This window comes from Euprymna scolopes, chromosome 34 (assembly GCF_053919585.1).
Source record: "Euprymna scolopes isolate OS-2025 chromosome 34, ASM5391958v1, whole genome shotgun sequence".
In the NCBI taxonomy this organism is placed as follows: domain Eukaryota; kingdom Metazoa; phylum Mollusca; class Cephalopoda; order Sepiida; family Sepiolidae; genus Euprymna; species Euprymna scolopes.
In genome coordinates, this window is record NC_136515.1 from 75,773,734 (window position 1) to 75,797,381 (window position 23,648).

At 32.8% G+C, this 23,648-nt stretch overlaps 1 protein-coding gene across 3 annotated transcripts in view; it reads right to left on the minus strand.

The window, feature by feature from the left end:
* Positions 1-23,648, minus strand: part of LOC145259289 (cytoplasmic FMR1-interacting protein-like) — a 166,714-nt gene that overhangs the window by 92,135 nt on the left and 50,931 nt on the right. For all 3 annotated transcript variants that reach the window (XM_080117160.1, XM_080117157.1, XM_080117159.1), the window contains exons 2-7: positions 14,964-15,231; positions 10,596-10,673; positions 7,758-7,859; positions 7,281-7,450; positions 4,385-4,610; positions 2,034-2,138 (exon numbers count right to left, since the gene is read on the minus strand). In XM_080117160.1, the coding sequence (XP_079973286.1) occupies positions 2,034-2,138; positions 4,385-4,610; positions 7,281-7,450; positions 7,758-7,859; positions 10,596-10,673; positions 14,964-15,176 (894 nt within the window). In that variant the 5' untranslated portion in view covers positions 15,177-15,231. The remainder of the gene's footprint in view (positions 1-2,033; positions 2,139-4,384; positions 4,611-7,280; positions 7,451-7,757; positions 7,860-10,595; positions 10,674-14,963; positions 15,232-23,648) is intronic.

Here is a 23,648-nt window from a genome sequence, read left to right on the forward strand (position 1 = left end):
CATTTTATTTTAATTTTTTCTTATTAATGAGTTGAATTTATGATAAAAGAAGGGGTACCATTTAAAAATCGCCGTAAATCATTTCTTTGGTTTCATATTTTAAAACTATAGATTAATCAGAAGTGACTTTTCCAGAGCATTCATTGTCAAACCCAAATATCAGCTGACGTGATATTGTAAATAAACACAGATGGAATTTACTAAACGATATTTGCGTTATTACTTCTTTTTTCAAATTTTTTTGCACATTAGTCAACCAGGCAAATTGTTCCTTGTAATATATATAACAATCAATAGAGGATTGATTCTATAATAATAGAAATGCAATCTGTATGAATTAAAATATCATGTTTAAGCGTATTGTATGAGCAAGCAACGCCGGGGTGCCAGCTAGTACACATGTAAGGTGACATAACATATTGTATATATTTTTTCAGTATTTATTTCAACAGTGCTCAATACACAAATAGAGTTTAATAGTAGAATGAAAATATATCCATAGCAAGTAAGCTACATAGGAAATTATTCAGCTAAATACAAGATTCAGATATATTATCATACTACTAAAATACATAATTTATTATTTCATGTATATACATTACTAGCTGGAGATTATATATATATATATATATATATATATATATCATCCACGTACAGTACTGTTTCGCTGTTTCACAGCTCATCAGTGTGGCTAGACAGGCAACTACCTCAAGCCAGGATTGAACCCGACCGTCTGTACGACAGTCAAACTCCCAACCATTACACTAAAAATGGATATGTTTAGAGGTACAAAATTTATGAAAACATTTAAACAAGATAGGCAAAAGCAGAGTTCCACAGACAGGCAATTCTAGGAAAGAAGCTTTGTTCATGGAATCCATGTTTAAGTTTAGGCACCGATAGAAATTGGGGGAAATTATTGATAGTGATTTTGGCTAGACAACGTGTTTTTTTGTGAATGTTTGTCAACAGGGGACAGATTGGAGCTCAGTCAAACAATCGGCATGAATAAATGATAAAGCAGAGAGAGGCTCGCAACGTCTATTCTGTGGGAAAGAGGTAACAGAGAAGAGGAAAGGGCATCGCCTACTAGATTACGAAGTCGGTTTTGAATGATTTCAAAGCAGGATAGGATGATCTGAGCAGCTCCTGCTTAGATGTGACAACAGTACTCCATCCTAGGACGTATTTAACTTTTATATAGATAGAGAATTACATTGGCAGTGAGATATCCACTGGAGCAGTAGAATGACCCCCACCCAAAAGCAGACCAGTGGAACAAATTTCCACAGACAGGCAGTCCTAGGAAAGAAGCTTTGTTCATGGAATCCACATTTTAAGTTTAGGCACCGATAGAAAGTGGTGGAAATTATTGATAGTGATTTTGGCTAGACAAGTGTTTTTTTGTGAAAGATTGGCAACGGGGAATAACAGATTGGAGCTCAGACTATGAATAATCATTTATTAAGGCGACTAACTAGATTGTGTTACTTAATTACTGTTGCCAAGACAACTTAGCTACTTCAAACAAATATATCCTTTTTTACGACATACCAGAGATCGATTTTGTTTTCTTTCTGGGTTTATGATGTCAAAGGAAGGTGACGTCTTTTTCAAGGTCTACCACTCCTACGAGAATGGGACAGAAAAGTACAAACCATCTAGATGTGCATTGCTGTAATTTGTTGGGTAAAATAAACTAAACCCTAAAAGAAAAAAAGTGGTGTTTTTTTTGTTTTTTTATTAATTCCTTTCGTTACTACAGTTACCAAAATATAAAAAATAAAAAAATTTAGACAACATATCTACAGAGCAATTTACGATATATCATCTGATCATAAATGTTTGTTGCACTCTGGGATCTAAGAACACTCCCAGCTATAGGACATGTTAACTAATGCGTTCATCCACTGTGGCAATATTGGGTTTTAGCATGTAAATGCTAAAAATACATGTATCCAGAGTTTGAGAGTGGAACTGACCAACGGATATAACCTGTTAAGAAAAATAAATAGTACGAAAAATCCACTTACTTTTAGAATTCTGTCTATTTTTCCTATGTTTATCTTCTTCTTGGCATCCATTTTGTATATACTGATGTCTTTGGAATCGATCAGAAACAACCCAAAAGCCATTACCTGTGACAGGGAAGAAAACAAAAGATAGAAAATAAGAATTGAAAATCAGGAAATATATAGATTATGGCTTAATGGCATAGAGATTTTTTTTTTAAGCCACCACTTATCAAGGACCTAAAGCTACTCAAGGATAAGGGTTAATGAGTATATAGTAGTCACTGAAACAACTGCATATTAATAGTTAGTGATAGAAATTGAGTAGAAGTGGATTATTTAGATTATTTATCTCAACAAAAACTTGTTTATATTGGACTTGAAGACAACCATATTGTACCTATTTACAATGCCTCCCCAAAGGACAGAGTTAGACACCAGGGTCGTTTTTTAATGTGGAGAAAAGGTACAAAAATAAAAAAAATTGTCTCAGTCGTGAAGGACTTCTCCTCCACCGAAAGAGAACAAGAAATGGAAGTGCAGCATCTGAGGAACAGATGCTAACCATATTGTAGTCAGCTGGAAATTCTAGGAATTTGTGTTTAGATGTAGGCACAGTTAAAGACTGTTGATAGCTGTTGTAGCTAGTTTTTTTTTTGGGGGGGGGTGAAAGTTGGACGAATGGAGAACTGTAGATTGAAACTCAGATGAGCACTTGCCATGAAAATAATGATAGAGTAGAGACAGGTTCGCAACGTCTTTTCTGTGGGAAAAAGGTTGCAGGGAAGAAAAAAACGGCATCACCTACTAGGTTTCTAAGTCAGTTTTTAAATTTGTCAAGACAGGAGAGGATGCTCCGAGCAGCTCCTGCGCAAATATGGCAATAGTACTCCATTATAAGACATACCTGAGAAAGATTATGAGAGCATACTATTGTGACAGATTAGAGTGGGTTGGAGTGGCATAGAGCATACCACTGTGACATCTGCTGCATATTGAAGAGGAAGGAAACAATATTATGCTTCTCGTGTTACTGTGATGTCATGTGATGTCATGTAGCAGGAGCTGAAAAGGTCCCCACTCTCTTTACTGGCTACGCTTCAAACCAACCAGATGTAACTCATGGCAGCTAGCAAGTACTCCTTCAACAAGATCCACTTTCTGCTCTTTGTTGAACCATGGGATGATGTCGAGTGATCTTTACAACCATTCCAGCAAATATGTATATGCTGTGAGCCAATTAAATATAGCCGACATAAATGAACAATAATGTTATATATGATCGGAAGTTATTCAGAGGAAGACAGTTGCCATAATAGTGGCATGTCTAGACATTATAATCACAAATTCAGGTGTGGGCATTGTACAATGAGAAGTGATTTTTTTTTTGGGGGGGGGGGGGGTCCATCGCATAAGATCAACTTTTAAGGTTTAGATTTATTACAGCACCTCCACAGAAATAAACATCAAATATCCTTGCGAACATTGTGGCTTATCGACAAACATTTTTTTTTTCTTAAGATGGAAAATGAAGGAATTCAATAGAGATTTTTATTTCCCCCTGCTTCCTTTGTCATTATGTCTTTTCTATATCAAATGTTGGTGAAGTGATTTTCTTCATGAAATTCTATCGTTAATGCCAAAGTGTGATTATTTGAGGTCATTCAAAGTGTGATTATTTGAGGTCATTTTTGACCAAATTATTCAAAGTCTTCGCCCATACTTTTTCCTGGTCAAGAGTTTCATTCAACATGTAAATATCATCGTAGGTGGTTGAAAGAGTTGATTCATATCTGGTTATTTTCAGCATCAAGATACGCACCATAAATCCATCAAACCATAGCTTTGTAATTCCTCAACATCCTCAGAAAGCAAATTAGCATTCACGTATGTAACTACACACTATGGAGATCACTGTTGAAAACTCTAGCTTGACTAACAAGTAAAGGTTAAGGATAGGTTAAAATCATAAGCTCACAAAACTTGAACCATGCCGACCAGACATGAGAGATAAAATTTAATTCAAATCGTCAAACAACACATATAATAACCAAAATAAAAAATAAAAATTGCTTAAAAAAATGAAATAAAAACTCTAAAAATTAAATTACTAATTCCTTAAAAAAATAAAAATTAAACACCTTAAAAAAAAAAAAAAAATTAAACTTGCTTAAAACATTAAAAATTCTTTAAAAAAGTAAAACATTCTTTAAAAAAGTAAAACATTCTTTAAAAAATATAAAATTCTTTCAAGTAAAAAATTCTTCAAAAAAAAAAAAAAAAAAAATAAAAATAAAAAATTGGTCCCAAAATAAACATGTTTCAAGAAAAAAGATTTCTAAAACGTAACTGCTTACAAATTTTGTACTTACCTTGACCAACATATATTTTTCATTCGGGGTCAAGTACATCATATTTTCATACATGTTCAGACAAATGTTTACTATGTCCGATAGGAGATTCTCGTAGCCCTCAATGTTGATTAGCTCATTTTTCAGAGTAGTTCGGATCCGGTTTTGGGTGGCCAGAAACATGGAAAGGTTTTGAGATTCTTGTTGAGATTGTGCCTCATAAGACACCTTTAAGAATTGAGCAGCTCTAGAGAAGAAAATACACAATATACATTATAACATGCTTACAGTTTTATAGGCGTTTGTACAGTTTAGTCAAGACATTAAAAAATGAAAATATAGAAAAGTACCCTTTATAGTCTGAAGTTCTCTGAAACAAAATTTCACTTAATTTCAAGTAGTTTTTTTTTTTTACAGCGAAAAACAATTATTTATGACGGCCAAATAAAGGTAGCCATCTTAGAAATAATTGACGACGGAGGAAGAGGGGTGGACGCGCCAAAGGGAGATAATTCTGCCGAAATTGCACCCCCCCCTTTTAGCCAAATTTCGTTAAATTAGCCTTTTTTTTTTTTAATAATTTTAATTACCCTACCAAAAAAAACTGCAGAAATGAAAGCGGTACCCCCCTTCCCTGTATTCTTTTTCGCTTCTTTTTTTTTTTTTTTCCAACAGAATACTATAAAATAGACACTAATCAGCCAGATTATCAAAAAAAAAAAAAAAAATGCAAAGAAATTGAAGATTTAATGTTTTGACAAGATTATTATTTTTTTCATTTTTAATTTGATTTGAGTCCAAAACAATAAATGTTAGGTCAAAATTGAGGTCAAAGTTAAAAACAAATTGACCTCTGCGGTCTCTACCAAATTACTCAGCCAATTTTTGGTCTAAACATTTGAAATTTTACATAAAGTGTATTAAGACATAGAGCAAGTTTTTTTAATTAGTTTTTGGCTGAAAACTTGGCTTCCAAGGGGTCAAAGTTCAAAAGATTTGACTTTTGCAATCTCTAGCAAACTATTCAGCCAATTTTGAGTCTAACCTACATTTAAAATTTTACATAGACGGTATTCAGACATGCAGCAAGCTTTTTAATCAGTTTTGGGGTGAGAATTTGACTGTGAAGAGGTCAAAGTTGAAAGAGTTTACCTTTGTTGACTCTACCAAACTCCTCCGACAATTTGGGGTATAAACACTTGAAATTTTAGATGTAGGTTACCTGGACACGAATCAAACTTTTTAATATATATATATATATATATATATATATATATATATATATATATATATATGCACATAAGATTATTAACAGTACATAGGCCCCAAGCAAAGCTGGACTGAACTGCTAGTATTATTATAAAACCAGATGGACCATCCCTGCGTCCTTGCTTGCTTGAATCTTGTATCTATTATAATAAAGTTGTACACCTGTCTGTTCACAATTTAATTAATATGTACAAAAAGATACAGTGTTTCATAAAATCATTTTCAAACTGAAAACAGACTTATATACACTTTTACTCCTGCATGATTTCTATATATATTATGTATTCAAAAGAAATATATATTCAATGAGTAACCTCATTTGTATATTACATTAAAGAAAATCCATTTTAATAATTAACTATTTAAAAACGGAAGTAAGTTTCTTTATTTAAGCTATGTGAGTTATTTCTCTTTTAAGCTATGTGAGTTATTTCTCTTTTAAGCTATTTGAGTTATTTCTCTTTTAAGCTATTTGAGTTATTTCTCTTTTAAGCTATTTGAGTTATTTCTCTTTTAAGCTATTTGAGTTATTTCTCTTTTAAGCTATTTGAGTTATTTCTCTTTTAAGCTATTTGAGTTACTTCAAGTTAGATTTTAATAGACCAAGATGGATATGTCTTATGTTTCCCTAAATCCAACATGTGGTGACTTTTCGTAACAAGTTAGGATATTCGGCATATCTTAAATAATATGAGACTAATCCCTCTGGCCAGCAATGTTTCGGCAGAGAAACACCTGGTATATACAGCTAGTTGCATTATATATGTAGCTTGTGTGTGGTATATACTGCAAGGTCATTATAACCAATAAAAAAAAGCCTTCTAATTATAAATGTACAGATTGTCTGCATGAAAATTATCCGCAGGTGGAGGCGATATATTTTTTATGTATATTTTTAGCACTAATGATGGCCTGTGTTGAAGTAAAAATAAAAATACATATACAGCAAACCATATAAACATCAGAACAGGCCGAGACAACTGTTTGCTTATATAGTCAATAAGCAAACTTTTGCAAATGAACATAAATGAAGAATAAAGCGGTAAAAAAAATTAAAAGTATATATAGCTCTAGTATTACACTATTGAGCTATTTAAAGGAATTTTGTGCTCTTAATATTTATATTTGAATAAAAAATTTTATTTGAAATATATGTGTCGCTTTTTTTGTTGATTATTTTTTTTTTTTTTTAAACGATAATACGGTTAATAGTATCTCCAACCATGGAGATCATATTTTTTTGGACACAGACAAAAAAATATTATTTATTCAATTATAAAACAGTAATCTACAATAATGTGTTTCGAGGTACTATATGTTCATAGATTACTGTTTTTCGAGTAAAAATAGTAAATAATATTTAAAGATAAATTAGAAAGTTTCAAATGTCATGAAATGAGAAATCATTTTTATTTACTTTGTTGGTTTTATTCCAATATTTTGCTAAAAATTAGCCTCATCAGGGTTTTAGGTCCAGTCCATATTTTTTTTTTCTTCATTTCGTTGTTATGAGGAGGAGTTAACATGCCCGAAGCTGGGTCAATGCACACGTTAAAATAACTGGATAGCACGTACATTTAAATTTTTCTTCTCCAAGGATTACTATATATAAGGGAAAAAAAATGGAAAGTGCATTCGCAAGACAAACCTTTTGTAAGCAGAATAATCGTTTTTTACACTGGATTTCATGTTTTTCAGTTCATCTAATTCTGCAAACATGTTAATAAATTTCCCCAGAGTGAGAAGGTAAGCTTCCGACACAAAGTCACTTCGTTTTAGTTCTTTTACTTCACGGCAGAAGCGTTCAACAGCCCGTTTCTGAAACAAAAAGCAGGAACATATTCATTACAAAATCTCACTTCAAAAACCATTAAAAAAAAATAATTAACACGGATCTATTATTATTAGGTTTAAAGAATAGATTTTAAAACAAAATAAAAAATTCTAGGTTCAATTCAATTACTGCAAAACTGCTCTTGTTAACACAACTCAATACACACTTTTATTTGAACTAAAGTCAAACACATCTGAAAAAGGTACATTTTCCCGAAATATCATACAATACATATAATAATTTTATTTGCATTCTTTTTCAATTTGGACTGAAAGAATTAATTTTCCTCACCTGGAAGTACATAAATCTCATTAAGTTAGACACATGTGGTTCCAAAACTTCCACAATAGTCTGATAAATCTCAACTCTGTTCGGTTGCTCGTTGCTCTTCACCTGAAATATACAAACACACATTCTTAGAGGCAGTTCACTTCATATATATATATATATATATATATATATATATTAATGTTGGGACAATTAATCTGAATCGGAAAAATCAGAGCTTTTTGAGTTATCGGAATCGGGAAAATCTGAGCCTATTTTCTGATGCCAAAACCGATTCTTTTAAATTATCTATTTTATTTGATTTTGTTTTTTTATAAATCATCTTCCACTGCTTGTAGTAATAATAAAATAATAAATATTTATTGATTTAAACTTCCAGTAAGACTAAAATCTCTAGATCACACCCTCACAAGTGTGTTTTTACGTTTGAAGAAATACATGCACATTTAAGATGTGTTTTTACAGTAATCGGGACAAAATAATTTTATAGTAAAATATTTAGAGATTTCTAAAGAATCAGAATCAGGAAAAATATTGAAATTGTCCCATATATATATATATATATATATATATGAATGTGTCTTAGGAGTAGTTAATTTTAGAATATTTTTAAATGATATGTTTAAATTTGTCCAAATGGTTACGAAACAATTGTAGCACATAAGGAAATGCACCATATAATGTTCTTATTTTATATTTTGTTGTTTTGATTTTTGCAAACATATACGCATGATCGATTATAAAAATCGCTAATCATAAAGCTTAATTGAGTCAATTAATATTGACTTTGATTTTATTGGTATTTTAACATTACCGAACTTTAATATATAAAAAAAAAAAAAAACTTTTGTCAAAAAAATATTGGTATATATATATATATATGACGATTGCTTCATTTTTGCAGATGATCACCGTCTTGCCCAACAAATTCCCCACCATCAGCCCTGTCCTGTTCATCTGCCATGGTCACATAGGTGACTCTTCAAATCAGCAGCCGACTTACATGACCTGAAGCAAAGATAACACATGGTCGAGTGTCTGCACTGCGTTAACTGGACCACTCTGTGGTATGGTGTCCCTGTACATAGCCATATGCCTCCTCAGACCAGCAGCCGATTTGCACTTCCTACCAAACACTACACAGGTCGTCTCATCAGGGTACATAAGGATGTCTTTCGTGTGATTTCATGTGGTTCACACATCCAGCTTTGGACAGTAGAAAGCGGCCACATGTTTCACACTTTCAGCCAGATTTACAAGTGTCGAATTCCTTAACACATCTTTTACACAGATTTCCCTTAAGCTTTGCCGGTTCCAAGTTCTTGCCTCTCATACCTTGCAACTCTCAGAGACAACTTGTCACCACTTGCTTCTATTCTCAGCTATATACACACACAAATATATATCTACTGAGAAATATGCTCCCTCCGTCTTCATTAATACATGCATCTTGAAGGAAAAATTCGACATAAAACCCGAGCTCTACCGTCTGCTCTGTCCTGTGGCAGTCATTTGCATCAACACAGATAAACAATTGTACCAAAAAAAGTGTGAATGGTTCTGCACAAAGCCTTTACAGGGTTCGTACAGATTTTCAGTGCCCATTTTGAAAGACTTTTCAAAAGGCCTTCTCCAGACAAAATTCAAGTTTTCGAAACAAAATTTGGGGAGCAATTTTTGAGAGGAGATGTGAATGTTTGTATTATTTTGATTAAACGGACAATTATTCATGAGTTAATTTGGAATTTTAACTTCTACATTCCTTATTAACTTTTTATACAAATATGATTTCTCTCATAATTTGTAGTTTTCAATTAATTTGATAACCAACAAAACTATAGCTTTCCTATGCATACTATTTTGCTATTTTCCTCTGAGGATAAGAACCATTCTTTGAAACTCCATGGAATAAGTAAACTTAAGTTTTCAACTTTTATTCCTTGTCAAATAATAAATTATTGTAAATTCTAATTTACAGAGTTTAAACTGAATTATATATATATATATATATATATATATATATATATATATATATATACATACACACACACACAAGCCAATGCTTGTGCATTATAGAAAGCAATATGTTCACAGTTAAAACATTGAAATAAGTCTAAATGCAAGTTAAATTTTTCAAAATAAAAGACATGTTAAATCTTCCACCATTTTTATCTTGGGTCATTAGGGGCAATTATCAGTCAGGTCCATAAAATAATTGAAGTAGGTTCTTCTGCATTTATCGACCTGCAATTTCTGTGAAGTTACTTGGGTGTGCCCAGCAGATCATGGGAATAACCAGAAACGGCTGGGTGAGCCTTATTACAAAAAACACAAATTGTAACAGCCACTCCACTTCTCTCTTAAGAATAGCAAGGAGTACTGAAACTTATTAAGTAATACATTGGAAAAAAAAAAGTCTTAATATCCAAAAATCTATTTGTCAACCATTTCCAGTTCTTCCTGTCATCTGCCGAGCACACACTCAAGTAACTTCGTGGAAATCACGGTTTGAAAAATGCAGAAATATTCTGAAATATATTCAAAATTTTTTTTTCATTATAAATAGATGTACTTTATTTCATAGAACAAAAATAAAATTAAAGAATGTATTTAAAAAATAGTTTTAACATTGAAATAATTATTTCGATTGGCATCTTACGATTTTAAATAAAACATAAATAAAATTTCTCATTTTACAGCCTTTTTATTTTAGATTTCAACCGACGGGCTGCAGAAAGAGGATGACAAGCAACACGTGGCACGTTGACAGTGTGTTCGAAATCCCTTTTTCGAATACTGATTAATATGGCAAACAGAATGAAGTGAAAAGGCAAAACTTACCTGAGGGAGAGCTCGTGAACAGCATCTCCATGTATACAACATGACCGCATAAGTCTGTCCTTCAACAAGTAACTGATTCTGAAAAAAAAAAAAAAAAAAAAATTTAGCATTAATGGAGGTGATATGTAATGAAGATGGGGACAGTGATAAGGGTCGCTATCTTGCATATAATTTTGATAAATGTGGTATAATCTAATATATAAAAACGCACTATGTCTGTCTGTCTGCCCATCCTCATATTTTCAAACTATCTCTTCTGAAACTTAGTTTCAGAGTGGCGATAGGTACCTCAAATGATTGGATTTTTTATGGTCCGTTCTTTTATGGGTCTTTAACTGGTTAAAATAGTTTTTAAAGGGGTCAAAAAGGGGTAAGAATTAAAAAAAAAATCGTTATACATTTTGTACATTCATCTTAATTTATTTTTAATCAGTTCATATGCGTGTCGTATTGATACAGTGGAAACGTCACCGTTTTGAATGCTACAGTTTTGCTTTTGATTTCGATTCTAGCTGATGGTACCCGAATACTATTTTTTGCTTTTACTTTTGAAATCACGGCAGTATATACAAATTCTGAACAAATTAAAATATCACATTTAAGTGTATTTTATGCCCGGGCAAACCCCCTCTCAGTATTTAATTTAAAGGATCTTAGGGGAGGGAGGATAGGTTTTGTATTATCTATATAAAGGGATGTGTGTTAGATTTATGTACTGATGACGAGAGAGGAGGATTCTCAGTGAATTATCCCCTCCCCCCAGGATCCTTCTAATTATGCTACCTTCATTCCTATTTAACTTGCCTCCCTACGAGGGCAAGTTAAATAAAAAGTCGTTCGTTTTTAATGTAAGGATGAAGGAAGGTGAGAACGTTAAAGTTGTTAACAACATGAACTGACGACCTGAATCTTGTTTGTTCCACAAAAATCACTTCTACTTAGGATGTTGGCAACCTTCATATGGTTCCTCACATAAGTACCCAATGTCTTTCTAGAAAGAATGAGGACTAGAAAAATATTGGGGAAACCAATCTCAACAATAGAATCTTTGGATTCATACGATATGATGAATGTGAGCGAATCCAGCTCTCCAAAATGGGGAACTCTGGATTGAACCAAAAGTAAAAATTGTTTCAATCTAAAAGGTTGTTGGCTGTTTTTGTTTTACATTATATCAACCTTTTTGGGATTATTTAATGTTATAAAAGATTTTATGCTTCAAATTCTTTATATCTTCAAATATTTATACATAAAGTTTGGTTAGATTGTTTCGGAAAAGAAAATTGTTTTGTTTTTTTTACTTTGCAGAACATGATTGAGCTTTTTAAAGGAAAGAAGAGAAAAAACAATAAATCAATGTTCGGTGCATTTTTGGTTAAGTAGCCAGCATCTTTAGACAGCCTAATCTGGTAGCACCAAACTCGTGGAGAGACTTTTACAGTCTGCATATTCTAATGCCCCACCAATAAAGCCATCAATCTAAAAGGATTTCTTCTTCACTGATTGAGAAAAGAATAGACTAAGTGTAGCATCAGAACAGATACTACACTTTGTTCCTAGCAAAAAAAAAAGTCAGTTTGTTTAGACAAATAAAAAATTACAATACAAAATTTTCTTTGATGATGTCTTGTTTATTTTGGGAAGAAGAATGTCATTTTATTGACAACAAGAACTTTTGTCTACTCTAAAGTAAACACTATCACATAAATACCGCATTCACTCCATTTTAATCCTACTTAAAAAAAAAAATTTACAACCTTTTTTAATGGAATTTTATTTACAAAAATAAATGAGTAATGATGGGGGGAAAAAGAAAGAAAAATTAAGAACGAAATGCTATTGGATCAAGTTAGTAAGGCCCTCCCAAAAAGATAGGCATTAACAATGAAACCTTGGCTCATCTTCAGAAATTTTCAAGTATAATTTTTAAAAACTGTATATACTTGTGTATAAGTAAAATTTCTGGGAGACGATTTTAAGATTATTTTTGCGGATTGATTTATACATAGGTAACGTTTTTGGAAATGTTGTTAAAGAGCGACTCGGCACTCGATCATAATGACATCAAAAACGCCATTTTGTTTGTGCACTCAGTATATAATGTACAAGATATAATAAAAAAAAACATTACATCCAGGAAAAATTCACTATTTGGAGGCTTTATGGGTTGATGGATTGGTTGTTTTTGTTTTACGGCATATCAACCCTTTTCGGGTTATTTAATGCCGAATCCAAAGATTTTGAAGAAAACATTTTTTAATAGAATATATTTGTTGTTTTCACATCGGTTTCTATTTAACCCTTAGTTGGGACCCTAACAGGTACCACTCCGGGTCAGAGTGGACCTGGGAGCAATGGTAATTAAAGGGTGGCTCCACACTCCCCAAAGCCCACAAGCTGGGGCCTCACTACTGGATATAGTTTAAGGTCATATCCAGGACCCCCATTGAAGGACTTTTACCCTCTGCAGGGGGGCAGTCGGCGTATTCTAATGCCCCACCGACACGGCCATGGGTTGGTGGAATCATCAGTCCATATGCCTTCAAAGGTGATGATAGACGATACAGAAAAATGATTACCAACTTCTTCGTGCATTAATGTTGCAGACGTATAGTTTCAGTAGGAAGGAGCCATATGCCATGCAGTACGTGATACGATCAATTTACAGAAAAGTCTGATGAACAAGCAATTTCACAAAGTGGACATGCCGAACAACCACCTTGTTTGTGCAATTTAACCCCCGTTAAATTATTTTCTTCAGGGAAATCTAAAATCCCCAGGTCTACACTGATTAAACAAACACAATAGAATACTTGGAAGGCAACATTCAATGTGTTATTGTCAAAATATAGTCTAATTTAATGCGTAGAGTTTGTGAAAATTGGACTTCTAGATTACGCCATATACGCGCAAGCCGCAGGAGTCTTATGCCCAAAATTGTATTAAAATTATAAATGCCTAAAATTAATATTTGGAACAAACCACATATTTGTAAAATAAAAATATCCTTTTGTGATTTATTTTGATTTAAAACTTGCCACATTAAGAAAGAAAAAAAATTCGGGTTTGTACTACTGTACACATAGATTTGAAAAAGTTATCAAAAAGCAAATATATAACAAATAAATATTATCAAAGGCAAGATAAGTTACTTTTCTACCAAACTGGATATATTTTTTGTGTTTTTATTCAATGTAACATGTTTATTCAGCTCGAAAAACATGCAGTGTTTACCGATGTATTGGAAAATTCAAAATGGCGCCCGACTCTCTCTTTAACATGGTAAGTTTGGGAAAAGGTGTTATAAATAATAAACTAGACAAAATACTATTTAAAAAACACCGAATATATGTCAACTTATGTGACGGTAACATATATTGAGCGAGTTGCTAACAGTATTTTGTCTAGTTTATAATTTATAACACCTTTTCCCGAACTTATTGTGTTAAAGAGAGAGTCGGGCGCCATCTTGAATTTTCCAATACATCGGTAAACACTGTCAGCTTTTTGAGCTGAATAAACATGTTACATTGAATAAAAACACGAAAAATATATCCAGTTTGGTAGAAAAGTAACTTATCTTGCCTTTGATAACATTTATTTGTTATATATTTGTTTTTTGACAACTTTTTCGAATCTATGTGTACAGTAATACAAACCCAAAAATGCTTTATATATATATATATATATATATATATATATATATATATATATGTATAAATAGTAACAAATAAGGAAAAAAAATTTTTTTTTTTTAGTCATTATACAATTCGGTCAGATATTGCTCTATTTGATAGATCTGTCTCATTTTGATTTGAGGCCATTTTTATTTGATTATTTCTGGCTGTTTAAACAAAGAGTCAGAAGATGTGTCACAAACTGTACCAGTACCTAAAAAAAGTCTAAAATAAAATTCAAATAAGGGATTTAAAAAGGCACTCAATGAGAAGACTATCAGTTTAAGGATTGTTAGATCAAAAACCTAACTGCTTAGCAATTAGCAAACAACAATTATTAATTAACTTAGGAAATAACAATTAGGACTACAACTTGGATGTCTTCAAGTCCAACGTAAACAAATTCCTGATGAACCGGCCCCTTAAGTAGACGCTTTAAATATCCACACTAACGTACTGTACTTACAATAACCCTTATCTCTGAGTGGCTTCCGGGCCTTGATAAGTGTTAACCACCTTGTAAAAAAAAAAAAAAAAAAAAAAAAAAAAAAAGTAATCAAGTAAGCTCAAAATGGTCAACTCTGGTCTGCAACAAAGCAGGATCCAATCAAAATAATGGGAGCTGCCTAAACTAACCCCAGATGATAGCCATGACAAGGTCAAGGATCAAATAGTGAGTAACGTGACTTACCAGGTCGGCGTGAACAGCCGCCTCTTCCTTGTATTTCGCAACTCCTGATACGTAGGCATTTCTGTCTTCAAAGTTGGTGTCAAAATTTGCCTGGTAGTGGAGAGACAATGACTGCGCCTCAATGCAAGGTTGCTGGTCGGGCAACTCAAGCTCATCCAGGACGTCCACATTTTGCAGCGCATCCGTAAGTGTGATCTTGTCTCCAGTCGCCATCTTCGCTGCTTTGCTCCTCCTCACTCACACTCGATGCTGCTGCTGCTGCTACTCCCTGTAAAAAAAAAAACATTTAATTTAAAATATGTTCTTACAAAAATGAAATTAACACTAAGAAAAGATAAAATAAATCGATAAAAACCAAACTTTTTCCTAAATTTTTCAGATGGGGATTGATAATTTGTATTATTTTATTCAGACTATTGTTCGCATCTTGAGTGTTATTCTCACAGCGTTTCGGTCGATGTAATCTCCAACCTTCTTTAGGTGTATCTATATTGTCAAACTTGAAAATCTGCACAGAATCTCAAACGGAATCTTATTTAATCCACAGCAGTAGCATGCTCTCGTTTCGTTTTGGCATAGTTGGATAGAATTCATAAATAATTTGCAATTGTACTTTGAGTGTTGACCTATGGTGTAGTGGCTAAAGTATTTGGTTAATTTAGCAGTAAGTTCCACTCTTCTTGAGTTTGATCCGCATTGCGAATTACTTTGGATTTCTGCCAAATCATGGCTAACAAAATGAGAGCATGCTACCCTTGTGGATTAAATAAAGGGTTTTGTTCAAAATTCTGTGCAGATTCCCAAATTTAACAATATAATCACCAAAGTTAAACTGAACCTGGTTAGTAATTATACAGGGTGGGGCAGAGCAACTTGCTTATTTAAATTTGGCACCCTAAAGCGATGGTTACTCCAAGGATGGTAGGGATGGGCTTATTTGAGAGAGTAGGGCTTAAAGTCTGGTTTTTAACATGCGTTATTTATTTATTGTTTATTTTTCAGGAACCCCAGTGAGCATCATGGAGTGGACAAAGTTGAAACACGCTTTCACTGTTGGGTTGGGCTTGAGGGGTGATCTGTATTGGCCACCACGGTCCCCTGATTTATCACCATGTGATTATTTTTTATGGCGATATCTGAAATCAATTGTTTACAATGATCATCCTAGCACCTTGACTCAACTGAAAAACAACATTCATTGAGCTGTCACCAACATAACCATTGATATGCTGGAAAGAGTTGACCGAAACTTTAGAGTTTTATTAACTCAGTGTACAGAGAAAAATGAACGCCATCTTACTGATATCTTTAAAACTGGTAAAAAATAAAATTTAAATGTTGTACTAGTTGCAGTTCAAAGAATTACATCTATACCTGCCATGCTTGTGTTTTAATTGACATTCCAAATAAGCAAGTTGCTATGCTCCACCCTGTAAGAGTGAGCATTTGCAAATGCAAGGGACAATAAACAAAAACGTAATCCAAGATTATAACTGTAGACAGACTAGCATCCTGTACTGGTCAGGTTATCTATTTCATGTAATATGATAAAACTAGAGTCAAGCATCGATTTCCTCCTGTCTTTCGGCTTTAAAAAAAAAAAAAAAAAAAAAAAAAAAAGAAGAAAGAAAAGAAAAAGGAACTTTTACACATGTGACCATTTCTTGGAAATCATCATGTAATGGGATTCGGAATCAAGAAATTCTTGCCGAGATTGGAGCAGATGTTTTCAGCTAACTCCACAATACAGTACTGACATTTTTTTTTTCTTTTTGCAACCAATTTCCCTGACCCTATACTTATGGCCCTAATAATTTAGAATTTTTCTCCAACTCTTTTGCACCCAAGCCCAGTCTAATCTATATATCTATAAAAGTGAATGTGTCTGTGTGTCTGTGTATCTGTCTGTGTGTGTACATTTCCCTACACAATAACTTTGTCAATTTTAAGTTTACAGACTTGAAATTTGATATACAGGGTACTGAGATTTTGGAAAATCTATGTGATCGGTTTTCGGCCAGAAATTTGGAGATTAAGGGGTCAAAGTTCAACGATTTGACTTTTGAGAACTCTACTAAACTCCTCTGACAATTTTGGGTCTAAACACTTGAAATTTTAGATATAGGTTCCTTGGACATGGATCTAACTTAATAACTTGATTTGAGCCCCAAACAATAAATTTTAAGGGGTCATAATAGGGGTCAAAGTTTTTAAAAATTTGACCTTTGCGGTCTCTACCAAATTACTCAGAAAATTTCTGGTCTAAACATTTGAAATTTTACATAAAGGGTATTCAGAGATAGGGCAAGCTTTTTCATCGGTTTGGGTCAAAAAATTTTAGTTACCAATATATGTATGGATGTATGTATGTTTGCATGTCTGCCTAAAACTTTCGACAGAGGCGACGGATTTTACCAAGATCAGTATCGTTTTAAAGTTCAACCTTTCATACGACAAATATTGAAAAATTGGCTAAAAACATTAATATCTTCACCTTCAACTAGGCACTTTTCTACAGGGGGGTGGGGGCGCTTTTTACGCCGATATTTTTTAAAGCTACTTTCTCCTTTCGATCGTCTAGCCTTAATTTACACACAAGTCACTTCAGGTTTGGTGGTGATCGTAACCGCAAAGACGTCAGGTTTTTTTTCTCGTTCTTTTCCTCCTTCGCGGTACAGGTTTGAGTCTGCCTTCCTACTACCACATTTTTTGTTTTTTTTGCTCAACATACACATCCAAACATCCAGGCAACGCCGGGCTGAAATTCTAGTACATCTATAAAAGTGAACGTGTGTGTGCATGCACATTTCCCTACGCAATAACTTTGTCAATTTTCAGTCTACAGACTCGAAATTTGATATACAGGGTACTGAGATTTGGGAAAATCTTTGTGATCGGTTTTCGACCAGAAATTTTACGATTAAGGGGGCAAAGTTCAATGATTCGACTTTTGAGAACTCTACCAAACTCCTCCGACAATTTCCATTACTAACAATTACTTTATTGCCCAAGTGACTACTGTACACTCTTAACCCTTATCCTCGAGTGGTCTCTGGGCCTTGATAAGTGGTTATGCCTATGTAAAAATAAAATAAAAAATACAATTTCATAATTATACAGACATGTTGCGATGCAGCAACATTATCACTTTTATTTTTCCTAATGGCTCAGAGTCACTCTAGCTTACGGTATTATTAAATTGAAATTCAATGTTCCCGCAATATGGTAAGGCTCGGAAACCAAGGGTGTCGGAAAATCATTTTTTTTCTTCATCCGTATTTTGCAGATATCAGTATATAAAATATCCAGCAACTCATATTTTTTTAATATGGGAAAAAGATCGCCGTGGATTAATAATGAAAATAAGTACTTGTCGTAAAAATTCAGATGGAATCCATTACAGAGGTTGTAATTTGGGCCATTTGTCATTCCTACGCCTCGAGACGAGGAAAAATGAGAGGAAAACAGATCGACAATTTGACTGTGACCTTTCATAATGAAAATATAGGTCAAAAAAGCAAGAAGAAATATGTCACAATTACAGGGTGGAAAGGTCAGCGGTGATTAAAGAGGATAGCAAAAAAATAGGGCTGCAGCGTTCGTAGTCCAGACACTAGACTCAAGATTCACAAAATATTAAATGGTCTCACTCCAATTTGAATTTTTTTTTTTAAGTAACGAGTCACCACTTATAAAGGCTAAAAGCCACTCAAGGCTAAGATTTAATGAGAGAGATTATCTGTTGAATGATGATGAATATTATGAGAGGATTGAATAAAATTTGATGAATTATGAAGGTATTTTAAAAATAGTTGATTTGAAGATGCCCATGCTGTAACCCTCAGGGGTATTTATGTAGTATAATGGGATTTCAAACAACTGCATTTTAGGTAAAAATACTTAACTCCCCTTTCGCCACTTTAATGGCTTCCAGCATTTGTGACCTATAGCGATAAACTTTTTTTTTACTAAAAAAAATAGCAGTTGTTCTATTTGATGAATTTTCATAATTTCGGGATATATTATTACAAATAAGTAACATTGTTTTTACTTAACTGCACATATTTAAAAAAAAATCAATCTGTCGACATTATCTTAACAAGCACCAAATTTTATAAATCTTATTTTTACTTGTAATTATTTTTCTACTTCATTTTTTTGTAATTTTTTTAACATTTTTTACTAATTTTGACATAACATGCAAATATATAAGTGTTTTTGCATAAAACATCTACTACTTACATGTCTTGTCGAAATTAGTAAAAAAATTCCAAACATTATGAAAAATGATTGAACAGAAAAATATTTTTTTATATTCATATTTTTATCATATTGGTTAATGTTGAAGAATTCTTAAAACTCAGGGGAGGTAACTGCAATTTATGATTTTGACAAATCTTCCATTTCGAAATAGAAAATGATGGACCGCTAATATCCGAGGGATTTTTTTTTTTTTTTTTTGGTAAAATAATATTTTTAGCGGATCTTTTACTCTTAAATTTTTTTTTTACTAATTTTGACACAAGTACGTAATAATTTTATTTTTTATTTTGCATTTTTTCTCTTTTTTTTTTTAATCGCATCATACTGCATATGCATGCCGCCAGAGAAGCAATCTCCACAGCTGAACAATTCCTGGAAAGACATTTATCATGAAAAATACTTTTAATAGAAGAATAAAAAGAAAGCTTCTTTTTTTTTTTTTTTTTTGCAATGGTAGTAGCAAGAGAAGTTCTTGCTGTGAATGTTTTAAAAGGAGGAAGCATTTTTCCACAGAAATGACAGGAGTAAAGAAAGGCTAGCAACATCTTTTAAATCACCAGTCTCACTATATTGCGATGTCAATTTTTGACTTAAAAAATTTTCTTTTTTTTTTCAAGCCTGGTCTGTTATGAAGAAATAAAACAAGTCTCATTAATTTACATTTATTAATTGGTATTGATGCAATATTTTTCATATGTAATAGGAGTTGCGATATTCTTACAAAATTAAAAACAAGGACATACAAACAGAACGTGCCGCTTATATCAGAAAAACAAAAAAACAAAAAAAAAAGAGCTAAAAATTCAGCAGTACTCCTGAAATGCAACTCTGTACAAATAATTTAAAAGAAAAAATTATAAAAAAAAAAAAAAAAAAAGAGTCGATGTTGTTAAGAAACGGTTTTTGGGGAGGAGAGGTAGTAAATTAGATGATCACTAAAGAATTAACATTGGATTTAAATGTTTTCTTTTCAGCCAAGGTAATTATTTACCTAATTTTTCAACGAGTTATTCTTAGAAACAATTGCCTAAATGACTGTTACTTCTCATGACTCCTTACGCAAAAACATTGTTTTTTTTTGTTTTTTTTTTAATGATAGATTATTTTATTTATTTATTTATTTATTTTTTTTTTTTTGCGTTGTCAAATTTAGTTAGTGCTCATTTAGTGAATTAGCTTTGTTTCAACTCTTGTTGACTATTTGGGAAATACCAGGGCTGTAGAGTCGGTAATCAAAACTCAACTCAAACTCTGAAAAATTTAAAAGCAATCATCCACTAGTAACTATTTAAAAAAAAAAAAAAAAAAAAAAAAGGGTGTCTGCACGTGACTTTCTTTACAGTAAAATTGAGCTTGTATAGCATGCAATCCACTTTTTGAGTCATGTACGAAGGATCCAATTGGTCCATACCAGATCCTCAGATTTCTAGTCAAATTCTACCTTCTTTTTGAAAGGGCTTCTAGGCTGTGCGAAGGTGACCTATCTGCCCCATTAGCTCTGAACTTAAGTCAGTAATAGTCTGCTTATGAGGACCATTATCAGAATTAACTTTTTGTTTTTGTCAGGGTTTTCCTTCTCAAATGAGCCCCATTCACCTTACATGTATCTATATATCTATAAAAGTGAACGTGTCTGTGTGTCTGTGTACATTTCCCTACACAATAACTGTCAATTTTTAGTCTACAGACTCAAAATTTGATATACAGGGTACTGAGATTTGGGAAAATCGATTTGATCGGGTTTCGGCCAGAAATTTCGCTGTTAAGGGGTCAAAGTTCAACGATTTGACCTTTGAGAACTCTACCAAACTCCTCCGACAATTTTGGGTCTAAACACTTGACATTTTAGATATTGATTCCTTGGACATGGATCTAACTTAATAACTTTTTTTTGAGCCCAAAACAATAAATTTTAAGGGGTCATAATAGGGGTCAAAATTAAAAAAATTACTGGGTTTTTTTTTTTGGTTTTTTTTTGCTCAGCATACACCTCCAAACACCTGGGCAACGCCAGGACGAAATACTAGTATATAATAAACCGCTGTCAGTTATGGTTGATCATGAGTAGCATCCTAGTTTCTGTTTAGCTGGGGCTCAATGTCTGTGGCTATAGAAGCCAGTGTGGGAATGATAGCCTCTAGGTATGAATGCAAGATATATCACACAGATGGAACTTCAGTCTGGAAAGATAGCTCACTGAGAGGATAGGAAACTCTTAAACCTCTGTTACCTATCGACCATATCCAATCATAGAAAATGCTTCAACAGTAATGTAGCAGAAACAAATGCGACTTTTTTCTTCTTCGAATCAATGCCTCTCCCCTGTGCTATTCAGCCACATCTTGACCAGTCAGGGGTATGGCGCACTGATACTTCCTATCCCCAAAGGAAATCGGCCAGCATCCGGTTTAAAGAAGAACAACTCATTCTTACACAGAGAGACACCAAACGGAACGGACCTCCTTTTCTTCTCTCTCTCTCCACCTCGGTGTTATCTCTACGGTATCGGCGATTCCACTGGAATAACTACCGCGATAATAACAGGTGCCGGAGTCCAGCTTTCTACAAGGAAAATACCACATTCTCCTCAATAAACCTTTTCTGTGACCTTTTATGAAGTTGTTGCGTTTGTCATTTCAGAAGCTTGTATCGAATAATTTATTTTATTAGGGTGTGCCCTAAAAGCATTACAAACCCTAAAGTAAACCATGAAGAAAAATCCAGTGTTGTACTCTACTCATTGTGGCAACTCGTGTAGTAAGTGTTGTTTTTTGGTCTCACGTGCCGTGGAGAAAAGGCAGATATATATATATATATATATATACATACACACACACAAGTAAGTAGTTTACGTAGGTTGATCAACATTTTCATGTTTCCTCAGGACTCCAATTAAATTCTATAGTCAGAAGATAAAATATTGAGCACTTTTGAAGAATTATGATAACAAATATAGTTGAACTTAATCAATTAATATATAATTTTTTTTTATTATTATTGTTTTGTTCAAGCTGGAGATGGGGCATCCTTCTTGATGCCAGACATTCACTTGCTATCTCATACATTCCAACTAAGAAATCTCTTTAAAACTTTAACTGTCCCTTTAAGTGCAATTGTTTGTATGCCTCTTGCACTTGGTTCACTAGGTATATTTGCCAGGTAGTTTTTGATATTCTTTGTTTGGAGTCCAGCTGATACTATAATTACTGGAATGGAGATCTTCCCAAGATTCCAGTTTCTTTTCATGCTGTATATAAGACCTTGGTATTTTGTTATCTTTTCCATCTCAGCTGCAATTTGATATATGTACACGTGTGCGTGTATTTAAATAACATGTTTTCATTCAGACGAATGTTATTAAATAACAGTTTTTTGTTTGATGAGACTTCATTTTCCAATTACTATATATACATTACACAATACACATTTTTTCTGCGCATTTAGGCAGCATTTTTTCATTTAAACAAACATTGTTAAACATAATAATTCTCTTGCTTGATTATAACTTTTATTTTTTTTCTAATAATTTTTTGTGTTATTTTAATGCTATTATTTCGTCTGAAATTTTTTTTATTATTTAACTGGCTTTGCAAACTCACTTTTTTTCAAACAATGAAATCATAGGTGAACAGATAACCCAACAGGTCATATTTTTAAAAACAGCTCAAATAAAAAAATGACAATCAATTTTGTTTTTTTGTTTTTTTTCTGAAACTTTAAACGGAATCCGCCTTATTCATAGATTTGTAATGTGTTTTTTCCTTCTTTCTTTATGATTTTCATTTAAGAAAAAAGGGGCGCTTCTACACTATTGGGACGACATTTCGGAAATCATAATACTGAATTTCACATGAAAACGATGGTATCTACACATTCCTCGTATTTTTAAGATGATTATATCCAAAAATTACGAAAATCGATAAGGTAGAAAAATTTTTATTAAAAAAAAAAAAATGGAAAAGAATTTGATGAAAACGATCGTAAGACATAGTAGAATTCAAGAGAGGTAATTTTCCGTTTTGATTTAAACAAGATGGCAGCAATTTTTTACCTACTAAAACAAAGTTGTTTTGTTTAATAATTCAGTAATATTCAGGTAATTTTGACTGCATAATTTGGGAGCTACCATTATTACTTATTAGAATTGACAAAAAAAATCAGTTGAAACCATTGTTTTTTTATCTGAAAACTCCATTTATTGACTACAAAATCTCGTCCCAATTCTGTAGAAATGCTGAAAAAAGATTTTTACAGCAATTACTGTTTCCTGAAATGTTATTTCCTTAAATAATTTATACAGACCTCAAGTAAAATTGCGCCAAAATCATCAAATAATTATTTTGTCTCCCTGATAAACATCATAACAGTGAAACCACCACATAATTTGTCACCGAGTTCATCATCGTTGCCAATTAGCTATTG